The 13,282-nt window shown below is 43.9% G+C and overlaps 1 protein-coding gene and 1 pseudogene across 5 annotated transcripts in view; both read right to left on the reverse strand.

Moving 5' to 3' along the window:
• Window positions 1-11,663, reverse strand: part of Kiaa1191 (KIAA1191 ortholog) — a 15,357-nt gene extending 3,694 nt beyond the window's left edge. Inside the window, exons 1-6 of one of the 5 annotated variants that reach the window (XM_010622133.3) lie at window positions 11,462-11,663; window positions 10,530-10,637; window positions 10,234-10,320; window positions 7,138-7,316; window positions 3,517-3,643; window positions 814-938 (exon numbers count right to left, since the gene is read on the reverse strand). In XM_010622133.3, coding sequence (XP_010620435.1) covers window positions 814-938; window positions 3,517-3,643; window positions 7,138-7,316; window positions 10,234-10,261 — 459 coding nt within the window. In that variant the 5' untranslated portion in view covers window positions 10,262-10,320; window positions 10,530-10,637; window positions 11,462-11,663. Of the gene's footprint in view, window positions 1-813; window positions 939-3,516; window positions 3,644-7,137; window positions 7,317-10,233; window positions 10,321-10,529; window positions 10,638-11,461 lie in introns of those variants that run through there. The other 4 variants (XM_033761646.1, XM_010622134.3, XM_010622135.3 and 1 more) reach the window with 4 other exon arrangements.
• On the reverse strand, window positions 1,720-1,881 carry LOC117285408 (annotated as a pseudogene).
• Window positions 11,664-13,282: the final 1,619 nt, after the last annotated feature.

Consider the following 13,282-nt stretch of genomic DNA (forward strand, 5'->3'; position numbering starts at 1 on the left):
AAAAACACAAGCAAAAAAAAAAAAAAAAAAAAAAAAAAAAAAAATCTGAGCCTCTTTAGGAGACAGATTCTTAGACTACTTTGAAATAAGAAGGAAAAACCAACAGGAAAGGGAATCAGGAGACTTTCTGAGTTCAGGTACTGTGATTGGCTAAATATACAACCTTGGGTGTCATTCTCTTCATTTATAAAGTAAAGTCTAATGATTAAGAGAATGCAGGTATTTCATAAATCATGAAGCACCATTCTGTGTAAACCAGGACTCCAAAAGACAGTCATTTGAAATTATTCATTGTCATAACTTTTACTAAAAGTATTCTTCATCCCTATTTTAGAAATGAAAAAGCAAAATCATTCCAGTTCTACAATGAATTTTAACTTCTTAAAAATTAAAAACAGAGCATGATGTTGCTTTCCAACTGAAATGTTAACTGTTGAAACTGCCCTGTTTTCCTCCCTCAAAATCAGTCACTATGGCACAAAAATAATCCATATCTCCTTTATGGTTCACAGAGTACGCACACATATCACGTAGGTGAGCTGACACATTCATTCAATCCTTCTAAAAATAAGTAAAACAGACACCTTTAATGTATAGATAAGTAAGTGAAAACTATGAGGCTAAGGCTCCAGAGCCTCTAGCCACAAGTGCAAGCAGAGGTAGGACTCACCCAGTTCTAAAGCCCCTTGTCCAGTTCTCTTTCCACCACTCTCCACAGCTGCCACCCAACTGGTGGTGACTTCTAAACCAGTCTTATCTCAAGCCATGAAAAAGAGGGCTTGGCTTCTTAAAGTTCCTACGAAACAAGCTTACATGGAGTGCTTCTGCCACTCGAAGGTACTTGGTCTCCTCTGTGGTAAGGCCCTTGTGTGGTGTGTAGCCAGCATCTCTCAGCCCTGCCTGTTGCTCGAAACGTTGAATGCTCTCCTGGGTCTGTTCTGGAAAGAGAGGAGACAAGAGTCATGCCCATCCTGCTAACCCATCAGAAACCATCAAGAAAACACAACAGATCACAGAGGAGGTCTCCCCCAGACAGGAACCAAAGCACTAATGCTGAACCTCACACAGGGTTACCTGGCCAGAAGGGGGCCTTCCCTTGCACCAAACTAAAGAACGAGTCATTCCCAAGCAGACAGCTGAAGAACCTCCTTACCCTCCTCTTACTTGCATACTGTGACATCTTTGTATTGAGAAATGCAGCAGGGAGAAGGTAACTGACATCCAGACACAGTAAGGATCCTCCAGAAACAAAATGTTCTAACCACCCTCATCAGCCACCCAAAAACCTTTGTCAAAGGGAAATAAGTCACATTCAGGCCAGCTGGTTCCAAGGCATCAACTAAATTCAAACCACAGTCAACCTGCCTTGAACTGATGCCAAGTTTCTTTCGTGTGAGGTGGACTGTCATAACGCCTGGCCCGGAAGACACTCAACATTCCCTATGAGTTTGACTTGATTACTTCATAAGTCTGTTACACTGGGGAATGAATGACGGCTGAATTTCCGCTTACATAACACACCTCTGTACAGACGAATGTGGCAGCTGTGGATCAAGTGTCTAAACACCAGCTGTACTTTACAACGTAGTCTTCTTCTAAAGAAATATCTCTTATCAGGAACATACGCACACACAGAAGCATAAAGATGTTTTCCAGGCATGGTGACATATGCCTGGAGTCTAAGCGCTTAGAAGGCTGAGTGCAGGAGGCTTCTAAACTCCAGGCTACCCTGAGCAACATAGCAAGTTCAAGGTCAACTTGGACTACATAGCAAGCCTCTCTCTCAAAAAAAAAAAAAAAAAAAAAAAAAAAAGTCCCAGTTTTATCAGGTAGTTGTCTGAAAATCTATACTTGATCTTAGCCAAAAGGCCAAGAAGAGATAGTTGCCTGAAAATCTAAAAAATAAGAGAATTATAATGAATTGTTGTACACCAAAACCAGAACTTTAAATGCAGCTATTTTTTTTAAGACAATAGCAAATCAAAACTTCATGGCATTATTAACTTTAAAAAAATAGAATGGTATGTCTACTGTATCTGTGATTAGATAAAAAATGCAAAAACACAGAAATGAATATGCCAAATAAGTATCTGAGTAACAGTGGTATACTGGAGTGTTATCATCTATCTTGTTGCATTTTCAATAAAGTTGTACTGTGCTAAAAAAAAAAAAAAGAACAAAGGCTAAACTTTCTAAAACATTGGGCATGGTGGCACATGCCTATAATCCCAGCACTCGGGAGGCTGAGGCAGGAGGATCGCTGTGAGTTCGAGACCAGCCTGGGCTACATAGTGAGTTCCAGGTCAGTCTCAACTACATACTGAGACCCTGTCTCAAAAAAACAACAAAAAAACCCATCCTCAAGCTTACAAAATACAAGTAGTTCAAGGTCCTGAGTTCGATCCTCAGTACTAAGGAAATAAAATTACAAGTAGAAGTTGCTGATTCAAATGGTTCGCTTATGTGTGAAGAGAAAACCAAAGTAAGAGTTTGGACTTTTGGTTTTTGGATGAACTCTCCAAAAACTGCCCAAGACAAACTGATGCCTTCCTGGAGAAACAAGGGCTCTGATTTCAAAAATGAGCCAGTCATAGACAATCTCTAGGTACCTTGCCCCTAGTACTGACATTACTGATGACAAGCACAGCTTTGTATCTAATAACTGCTAACTTCCCACAGCAATTACAATGATCCCTCCAGAATGAAAAAGTTCAGTTAATTTGTTATAAAGTTCTTTTTTAAATGTAAGCTCTCTTATGCCAGGCACGAATCAAATTTTTGGTTTGTTTCTTTTTGAGACAGGGTCTTGCTCTGTAGTTGAACTCACTATGTAACCCAGGCTGGCCTCAAACTCACACAGATTCTCCTGCCTCAGCCTCTCAAATACTAGGATTACAAGCATGCGCCACCACACCCAGCAATCACACACTCCTAATGCTTCACAATGGGGCCATAATTCATACGACCCATCCATGGTATATGCAAGACTGTCCCATGAGGTGGTACAAGCTGCCGGACATGACAGTCAGGCATGTACCACTGGTGGTTCAAACCAGTGGGAACATGTTAAAGCTAAAACAACTTGCACTAAACCTGGCCCTTTCTAGCGGACAACTTTGCAGGGCAAGACGGAAATGCTTCAGCATGTTGCTTTCTCCAGCAGAGTTTGGGCAGCAACAGCATCCCCTCCTGTCCTCAGCAAGGGCTTGACCACTCCTCAAATCCACCTCAGCCCACCAGCAAGATCCCCCACTTTACAAAGGGAGGAACAGTCTCTACAGTTAGGTGACTTGCCCAAGACCGCACCAATCAATATGGGAAATGATACTGTACCAACAAAACACAGGAATGCACTTAAATCGACTAAGATACTTAATGTTTAGCAAATCTTTCATCTAAATGGAGCCTCCCTGACACAGGTACCATTGTTTGCAAACCTTCTGCAGCTGGGCTGTGGTTGTACTCCACTCTCCTCCACCCCTACTTCACTCTTCTCTGACAATGAAAGGTGCTTACTTGAGATCAGGGAACTCATGATGACATGGGTAGCTTTAGCCTTCACCACCGGGACCTTGTCCATACTGTCAGTGTCTGTTGCCAGGGTCATGGCAGTGGGGGATACACTGGCCTCTCCTTCCTCCGCCTGTGCAAGAGAAGAAAGGCAGCACTGGAGCAGGGCAGGGGCGCCACACTCCTAAACTTACTCTTTTGGGAAAGAAGCTCCTATGATATATTTAATCTGACAAGTAAAGAAATATTTAAAGGGGGCAGTGGCCATCTCCTTCCAGTTAAGTAGGTATTCTATCAAGATACAGAAGCTGGCGTGGTGGCGCACACCTGTAATCCCAGCACTCGGGAGGCTGAGGCAAGAGGACTGCTGTGAGTTTGAGACCAGCCTGTGTTACATAGTGAGCTCCAGGGCAGTCTGAACTTCATAGTGAGATTCTGATTTTGTCTCCAAGAAAAAGTTACAGACATTATAGTAATGTTTGGATTCATAAGAAGGAAAGCCAGAATTTGAAGCTCTGAGATTCACTACCTTCCTAAGCTATTTCTGTCCAATATATACTCTAGTTCTATGCCCACAGAATGCAGAGAAACACCCATTACAAAGCACTGAACATATAATACCTGGCAATAAACCTGATCAGAGGTGTCACTAGATGGTTCTCAAACTTTGCAGAGCATCAGAATCTCATGGAGCACTTGCTAAAGTCACTACTGGCCCCACCCAGAGTTTCTGACTGGGTGGGTCTGGACTGGCGCTCATGAATCAATGTGTCTAGGGATGAGGGTGTAGCTCAGTAACATGCACAAGGCCCTGGGCCTCATCCCTACTGCACGCCAACACACACACACATACATGCACTATAAATATATGTACGTATAACAAATTCCCAGATAATCTTGATGCTCCTGGTGCCAAAACTTTGCTTTGTGGACCACTGCTCTAAAAGTCAGAGTGATGGTCTTATAAAACAAAAATCTACATAGCTCCTAACCCTCTGTGAGCCAGAGCTGAAGCCACCACCTGATTTAAACACTTGATGACCTTTTTTGTTGGTTTTTTGTTTTGTTTTGGTACCGGGGGTTGAACTCTGAACCTTGTGCTTGTGAGGCAGCTGGTGGCCCCGAGCTAAATCCCCAGCCCTGGACACTTGATGTCATGGAGAGACCTAGCAGGGAGGAGGCAACCCTGGTTTATCCTCTTTGCTTCTCCGAAGAAAGTAAAGGGGTCAAAAAATAAAGATAAAGAAAGTACTGAAATGGATGTCTCTACCAAAATAGGATCTATGCTAAAACTTGAACCTCGTTTCCTTACTTGGAATATACTTGATCCCTAGCCTAGCGTGAGGATAGTTAAGGCTGATGAAAGAATGCATGTATTCAGTCTGGCTGGGCTCCCCTCTGAGAGTACTTGTTCCAAGGTACCAGCTGTTTCAGCTGAGGCAACCAAACTCTGCCTTGTGCAGCAGCTGCAGCCTTCATGTGCAGAGGTGTGCCAACCTCACAGGCGTCTTCCGCCCTTGAGTCCACTGCTTCGACATCACACGCAGGCTGACAGGGTCCTTCTCTCCTAGTTTTGCCACTACTTTTTGTTTTTGTTTTGTTTTTGAGACAGGGTCTCACTATGTAGTTGAGACTGACCTGGAACTCACTTTGTAGCCCAGGCTGGTCTCAAACTCACAGTGATCCTCCTGCCTCAGCCTCCCGAGTGCTGGGATTACAGGCGTGTGCCACCACGCCCGGCTCTCCACTACTTTTTACACAGAACTTTCTCCTGAATGACCCATTGGGTCAGATTCCTGCAGGCAACTGACTGATACAAGTTTTCCCCAGAGTTGTAAAAGACATTTAAAAAGGAGCTCCTTGTTCTGAGAGCATAATGGGAAGACAAAAATAGCTCATTAAAAAGAAAGGCTTCAGCTTGGCTGTACTATGTGAACATTAGGTTGAGAGCCAGTAGCTAACTCATGCCAAGCCTTTAACATGTTCACGATGGACCATAATTTGTGCCTCCCTTCTGGGTGGCTTGAACCACCAGTGGTACACACAAGACTGTCCTGTTTGGCAGCTTTCTATTAATTTTATTAGTAAAAAGACTGACGAAAGTAATGAGATTGTACCACCAGTGGTTCAAGCTGGCAGGAATGTGTTAAATGCTCTTTATTTAAACCCCACAGCACCTCTATCAGAACATATTCTTAATTCCCAGATGGAAGCAGCAGTGCAGTGCACTCTCGGGATTCATGCTAGGTCTGTCTAGGCAGACCTACTGTAAACTTCCTGTCAAGCCCCAAGCTATCGCACAGCTCAGTCTGGTGACACCATAGCTGCAGGTTAAACGTCTTAACTGAGAAGGCGGCAAGGCCTCGTACATTCAGGTAACAGCAGAACCTTTCTTGGGCGCTTGATGGTTGGAAAGTGAGAGGTGAGAAGCACAGGCTTCAGCCGCAAAACTGCAACCACGTGCGAGCCTACAGGACACACCGCACAAAGCAGGTGAGGGCAGAGCAAGCTGTGTCGGAGGGAGCCCAGGACAGAGGCAGCCTTGGAGGGTGGCGATGACGAAGGCACCCAAGGCAGAGACAGCATAAAGGAAAACACGACATGTGTTCAGGACAGAGTCAATTCTGCCCTATCACAAAAGAAACTTTTAAAAAATCTACTTTGTTCCTGAACACTGTCCCTAAATACTGCAGAGAATACATAGGTTGAGCACCCCAAATTCCCAATTGCTCCCAAATACCAAACTTTGAGCACCAACATGATGCCACAAGAGGAAAGTTCCACACCGTGAAACTCTATTCTGTGCACAAAACTATCAATACTGTAGAAAGCCACCGTCAGGATATATGGACGAGTACGAAACACAAATGAATTTCATGTTTAGACTTGAGTCCCATCCCCAGGATATCTCATTGATATATGCAAATATTCCAAAATAAAAAAAAAAAATCTGAAACACTGCTGGTCCCAAGCATTTTGGACAAGGGATACTCAAACTTGTACAAATCTTATACATGGCCTCTGCCCCAAGAAGCCAATGGAGGGTGAGAAAATAATGGAGGGGTTATGACGGGAACCAGCATACAGCGGAGCAATCAAAGGGAAAGACAGACTTATTGGGAGAACGGAGGTGTCAGAAAAATCCTACGGAAGAAATGCTTGAGCAAAGAAAGGATACTATGTTTCAAGCAAATTGAGAAGAGAGGGAGAGAGAACAGGTTCAGAATGGTAAACATTTATGCAAAGTGTGAGGCAAAGACTCAGAAGCATAGAATACCTTAAGTGCATGAAATCCCAGATAACTTGCATGGTTAATCACTGGGTGGGGAAGCTGGGGAGAGGCAAGCACGACCCGGACATGCAAAACTTGGATCATGTTCCAGAGCTTGGATTTTTCAATGGTGAAAGAGGGGTAGAAAAGGTCTGGGGCAGAAGACACAATCATTCTAGTTCTGCATTTGGAAAAAAACAAATGAGGAAAACAAGTGTAGCTGAACCACAGAAAAACACACAGGGAGTAGATGCTGCTCGATTCTATAGGAACAGGGAGCCACTGAAGGCTTCTGAGGCAGAGGGAGGAGAACAAAAGGGTTGCGTTTGCCAGAAGCAGTCAACAGGATCAGGTACCTTTGCGAGGTCCTGGTACTTGCGCTCTGGAATCACTGGCTTCCAGGGGATGCTGCCCATGTCCGCTGGAGGAGGAGTCATGGGTGCAGGGTTCTCCAGGGCATCGTCATAGCTGAATGCCCGGCGGCACATCCCGATGGGCAGGGACATCTTGCCTAGAGGCCCACTGGGCCCAAGAGCTAGGAACAGAGACACCTGTCAAGATGGGTTTAGCGACTGGACACACTCGTAGCTTTAAGTTAATCTGCAGAAAGGAAAGCTCAAACCAGCTATTCCTTGTTCCTGAATAGCTAATCATTCAAGGAAAAAAACTGTGCTGACTTCTTCCTCTATTACCGATACTCTGAATTATCTACCTAACCCAGTCAGAGTCCTGATCCATTCCTACAGATTAAAGAACTTGCCCGAGCAAGGTCATACAACTTCAAAGCAGTATGGAATCAAACTCCAGCTTCACTGCTTTCAGTTTGTGCTCAGGATGCCACAGAGAGCCCTCCCTGCCATGCTACGGATCTTGCTTACTTAAGACTGGAGATACAAAATGACAGAGGTTATGAAGGGTTTGTGGGTTTTGCTTTGTTTTGTTCTTTGGACGGGTGTTTATTGGTTTTCTGCGACAGGGTTTCACTATGTAGTTCATAGTGGCTAGTGGCCTTGAGCTCACTATGTAGTAAGTGGCCTTGAATTTGCAGTGATCCTCGTGCCTCAGCCTTCAGAGTGCTGGAATTACATGTATGTACCACCACACCAGGCAAGAATATGAGGTTCTTGTTCTCGATTTACAGATGAAGAAACCAAACCCCAGGGGGGAAGTGATTCGCCCAAATTCACACAGAAAATGGCAAGCTGAGCCTCACAAGGTTTGACCACAAATTCTCTGCCTTTCCTATCTCAAAGATAACAGCACTAAAAGAAATGTTAGGCCAGGGATTTCACTCAGTGACGCTAAGCCTGCCTGGCAAGTGCAAGGTCCTGAATTTAACTCCCAGTACAAAAAAAAAAAAAAAAAAAAAAAAAAGAAGAAGGCATTATCTCTAGTGTTTTGTATCATTTAGCAGCAGAGATTTCCATCACAGAAATGCTCACAAAACAAGACCAGCTGATCCTGCCACTCCTGTCCACTGGAACTAACTGCCTCGGTGTCCTACCGTGACGCAGGCACCCCACTTCAAGGGCACTTGCAGCTGTGCTAGCCAAGGTAGCAAGGTTCATTCTGTTTGACTGCTAACTCTTCCATATCAGGACTAATATCCAGGATCTGCCTTCAAGGTCACATTTTTTTGTTGTTAAAATTACATAATCATGCTGAGATCCTAACCTGCCTGTCAGTGAGTCCAAAACCACCAAAGGCAACAAACAGCAAGGGAATCAAGCACATACCATTTGATGACTAGTAATATTAATAAAAATAATTACTAATAGGACTATAGTTACTAGGGGCTGCAAGAAGGGGCAATGAGGTGTGACTGCTCGTGGGTACAAGGTTTTCTGTGTGGGGCAATAAATATGTTCTGCAATTATAATAGTGTTGATGGTTGCATAACCTTGTGAATATACTAAAAAACCTTTAAACTGTTTTGTGTTTTGTGCTACTAGAGATTGAACCCAGCACCTTCACACAGAGCTACATCCCCAGCCCGTTTTGATTTGTTTGTTTTTATTTTGAGACAGGGACTCACTAAGTTGCCGAGGCTTGTAATCCTCCTGCCTCAGCCTCACAGAGTGCTGAGGTTATAGAAGTGCACCACCATGCCTGACCAAAATATTCACTTTAAATGGGTGAATTTTATGGTATTATATCTCATTAAAATGCAGGCAAATGATAATTACAGTACTAGGCACTTATATCCCTTATCTAATCTTCGCTATGTAAATATTCTTCCTGTTTTCCAGCTCAGGAAACAAAACAGAAGAAATAGATGCATCATCAGCAAGCGTGGGGAAAACCTAAACCAAGGGTCACACTCCACACTCAACACTACAAAACGTTAACTGCTAAGTGCAACAGTGTTGCTCAGTGCCATCACAGGGTGTTTACGGTAATTGCAGCCAACAATGAAAGACAGACTAACACGCAAGTTGAGATGTTAGACACTAGAGATGGATCTATGTTGGGGACACACATATTAATCCATCCAATTTGCGAGTGATTTCAAAAACATCATTAAGACTTCCCTTAATGGCCTTCCTAAAAATTTATTTCTTAGAAAATATATTCCTACAGAGACCAAAAACTTTTCTGAACAGTAAGTGGATATTTAGCACCAACTTTTAACTCACATTTTCAAAAATGTGCTGTTTAGTCTTCATAATAATACTGAGAGGTGGGCACTGCCACCTATACTTCACTGAGAACCCGAATTTGAAAGATTCAGAATTAACTAAAAATCACCTTCTCTTCTGATACAACAATCCAAGAAGAAATTTCATAACCAAGAAATTCTTGCTATACAGTCTCAGGTCTTGTTAACAAGAACTACACAACTCATTCTGAATACTTATTTGATACAAAGTAATACATCTGTCATACCCTCAAGTGAAAGTCCTTTTTCTTTTCCCCATACTGGGGATCAATTCCAAGGACACTCTATTACTGACTACAATCCCAGCCTTTTAATTTTAAGACAAGGTCTCATTAAACTGCCCATTCAAGTGGCCAGGTGTGGTAGCCCAAGCTTCTAATCTCAGCACCTGGGAGTCTGAGGCAGGAGGATCACCACAAGCTTGAGGCCAGCCTCAAACTAATGAGCTCAAGGGCAGCCCGAGCTAACACCAAGACCTTGTCTCAAAAAATCAAGTTCAGGGCCAGGGAGTTCCAGTGACTGCCTCACAAGCACAAGGACCTGAGTTCAATCACCGGTACAAAAAAAAAAAAAAAAAAAAAAAAAAAAAATTCACAAAAAAAAAAAAAAAAAAAAAAAAAAAAAAAAAGCAAGTATAATAACAGTAATAATAATAAACCAATGATACCTATCTATTAGGTCTAAATTCTCAGTGGCAGAAACCCATTAATATATAGTTCAGGTAGAATTATTTCTGTCTAGTTTAAAACATTAAAGGCAAAATATGACTTAAACCAAAAAGAACTAAGTTTACCAGGCACTTCTGGTTGTCTCGAAGCCATTGGAAAACTGGGATCCAGGTGCTTTTTCTATAAAGAATTCGGAGATGAGTCCCTGTCACCTGACAAAAATAACAAAGAGCATTTTCTCTCGATGAAACCAAAGATTTCTCCAATGTTGTTCTTTTAACAGGCACACAGATGTATGGCTTAACAAAGTTGAAACACATATACAAGAGCCAATGAGCAAGGAACATGTCGATGGGTGGGGGGTGAGAGTCAGAGGCTTCACCCGTGGCTGAAACACTAGGTGAAAAAAAAGTCACCTTACCACAGTGAAATGATGTCACGACTATGCTGACAGACAGATGTTAATGAGGAACATTGTCCAGCTGCTGCAAATTAGCAAAGCTTTCCAGGAAGAGTCCATCCAGAGGTTCTAATAACAACAAACAATCAGCATTGGCACAGACCTTTCAAGTCTTGTAACCCTTGCAGCCACACTGCAAAGCAGGCCTTATTTATAACAAATTTCTGTTCAAGCTCATAGATATCTGGCCTCTCTCCAAGGTAGGCAGTTTCCCCATTTTAGAGGGCAGTTAAAATAAAAACCTGAGAAAGATACTTGCTTTTTAATTTACTACTGTGCCCTTTTAATCTGAGAGACCTCAGAGAATAAACCAGTTAGTTCTTCACTAAAGAGCATCGCCAAAACCAAAACTCAGCCATCCTCCCGGGCCAGGGGAGCATTCCACACCCAGAAACATTCTCTTCCCCTCTCCCCATAGACCCTCTCTGGCCCAGAGTTACTTCCCCTTACACTTCTCCTTCACACAAAGCCACCAGGATCGGAAAGGCCTGGTCGGCCCTACCGCCCATCACATCCCTGGAGCCTAATACTAAAGAGATTAAAGCCTGGCCCTGGGTCAAGGCCAACGCTCCCCGAGAGAAAGACAAGGCCGGGGCTTGAAAAATGAGGGTGAACAGTGGGGTGGCCCTGGAGGTGCCGAGCTGGGCGGGTTGGAGAAAGCTGAGAAGCCGAGCGCCAGGGCTCCCGAGACTCATCGGAGAGAAGCCCCATTAGTCACCTCGGCCAGCCGGGCGAGACGTAGGGGCGGCCCGGTAGAGCTTTGAACTGGGGTGAGAGTAGGGGGAGAAGCACGGAAGGTCCCCGAGCCGGGATACAGATGGAGGAGCGGAAGGGCCCCTGCGGCTGGATAGAAAGCTTAGTACCAAGGAGCCCCCAGCCCGCCACCTGGTCACCTGTTGTTCCGCTGCCGCCAAGACGCCTGCGGCCCAAACTCCGACACTAAAGAGGCTCCGACGACCCACGTCTCCCGAGAGGTTGTGGCACAGTCCAGACCCAAGCCATCGTGAAAGCAGCGGCTACAATCGCAGCCGGAACCACGACCTGGGGAGTACTAGCTGCCGGCCTGGCGACAACCTTGGGGATAAAAGCCTCCCAGATCGCGGCACATAGCGCGAGGTTTGGCCCGGGAGCCTCTCGATGCATGCTGGGAATTGTAGTCCGCAGGCTAAAGGACCAAAAGGGCTGAGCAGAGAGAAAGCCACACAGCTGGAAGAGCAAAATCCAGCCGTTACCAAAGGAAAAGCCACCTTTTACCACTTCCGAAGCGCCTGCTCTTTGTCTGAGCCTGACACAGGCTAATGATAGAGATGCCATAGTAAAGACCTCTCAAATCCTAGCCCAGGACTTTGTCGGGAGCCCCTCTACATAATGTAATTTGGGGAGAAAATTATTTCATAATTAAAGTATGAATGTGGTTGCACAAGGCTCAGTGTCACCTTGCCTGCAAGCCAGCTATAGCATACGGAATCGTAGCTCCATTTTGCCTCTGGTCACAGCCAAAACCTCAATGGTTTTGTGATGCTGTAACACTCGAGGGCAGGATTGTATCACACACTGACAAAGGTTTACTGCTGCTCCCTAAATCACCAGATACTCCTTCCAATTACTGTGTGTATCCAATAAATAATGGCCAGCACAGCCATTATAATAATGGCCAGTCTTTGTCTCTGCCTCAGTAACTCTGAGGCACTGACCAGCCAGCCCACCATATACTTTGAAATTATGCAAGTCTCCGTAGCTTTTTTTTTTTCTTTAGCCCTTGCTGTCTCCCTTTCTAGGCAGTTGGAGGGTTAATCGCCCTCCAAAAATACCCAAAAAGGGCTGGCAGGTGTCAAAGCTTGTCATTCTGGTTTTTGTTTATGACGTTTTGTTTTTTCTCTTTCACAGGTGTAACCTAGGCTGGTAGAAATGAGAAGTCACTTCGATTAATAACAAGTGGTGAAGTGAGCAGAGACTGTCTTCCCAAAATAGCTGGCTTAGGTAGGATCATGTTAGTAGCTGAACAAAAAAGGGGAGACTCTGCGCCTGCCACCCCTACAATGAATCATTTCCCTTTTACACTAAAGAAGATGAGGCTGGGAAAGGTACCAGCTCAGATCCTAAAAGACTTCTCTTTCCAGGGGTGTTTACAAATAGGACAAGAAATAATGTTGAGGAAGTGGAAAATTTGAGAAAAAAAAATGTACCCACATCTTTACCAGGTCAAAAGTTGCCATAAAAGCTCATCTCAGGAAGGCATGAGAGATCGCAAACAGAAGGAGTGGATATCTCATATGTGGGTTTCATCATCTGAAGTTTGCCAGGCATCCTGGTAGGGCTGAGAGACACTTTGCTCCCCTGACTTTGAACTTGAGCACCATCATGAGACACTGGTACTTGAGTATGATAGGAAATAAGGTCTTCTGTAACTTCTATAATTAACTTGTGAATAGCACAATTATATTGCAGAGTATTTTAAACGTGTTACTTTGTTAATTTGGGACTTTTAAAATATGCTATATTTTTTAACCTCAGTGGAAACAAAGCTGACAGCCTGTCCCCTTCCACCATGAGAAAGGAGTGCATGCCACACCTTAGAAGGAAAAAAACAGCATTTTGCTCGTTATACAAATTATGTCAGGTTCACCTCATTTAGTTCTTATCCACAATTACATTAAAACATAAGCTTTCCCTGGAAGTTACTGACTGATTAAAATAACTTTATTCACCTGGGT

This window comes from Fukomys damarensis, unplaced genomic scaffold (genome assembly GCF_012274545.1).
Source record: "Fukomys damarensis isolate Sample0158 unplaced genomic scaffold, DMR_v1.0_HiC HiC_scaffold_9, whole genome shotgun sequence".
NCBI classification, from domain to species: Eukaryota; Metazoa; Chordata; class Mammalia; order Rodentia; family Bathyergidae; genus Fukomys; species Fukomys damarensis.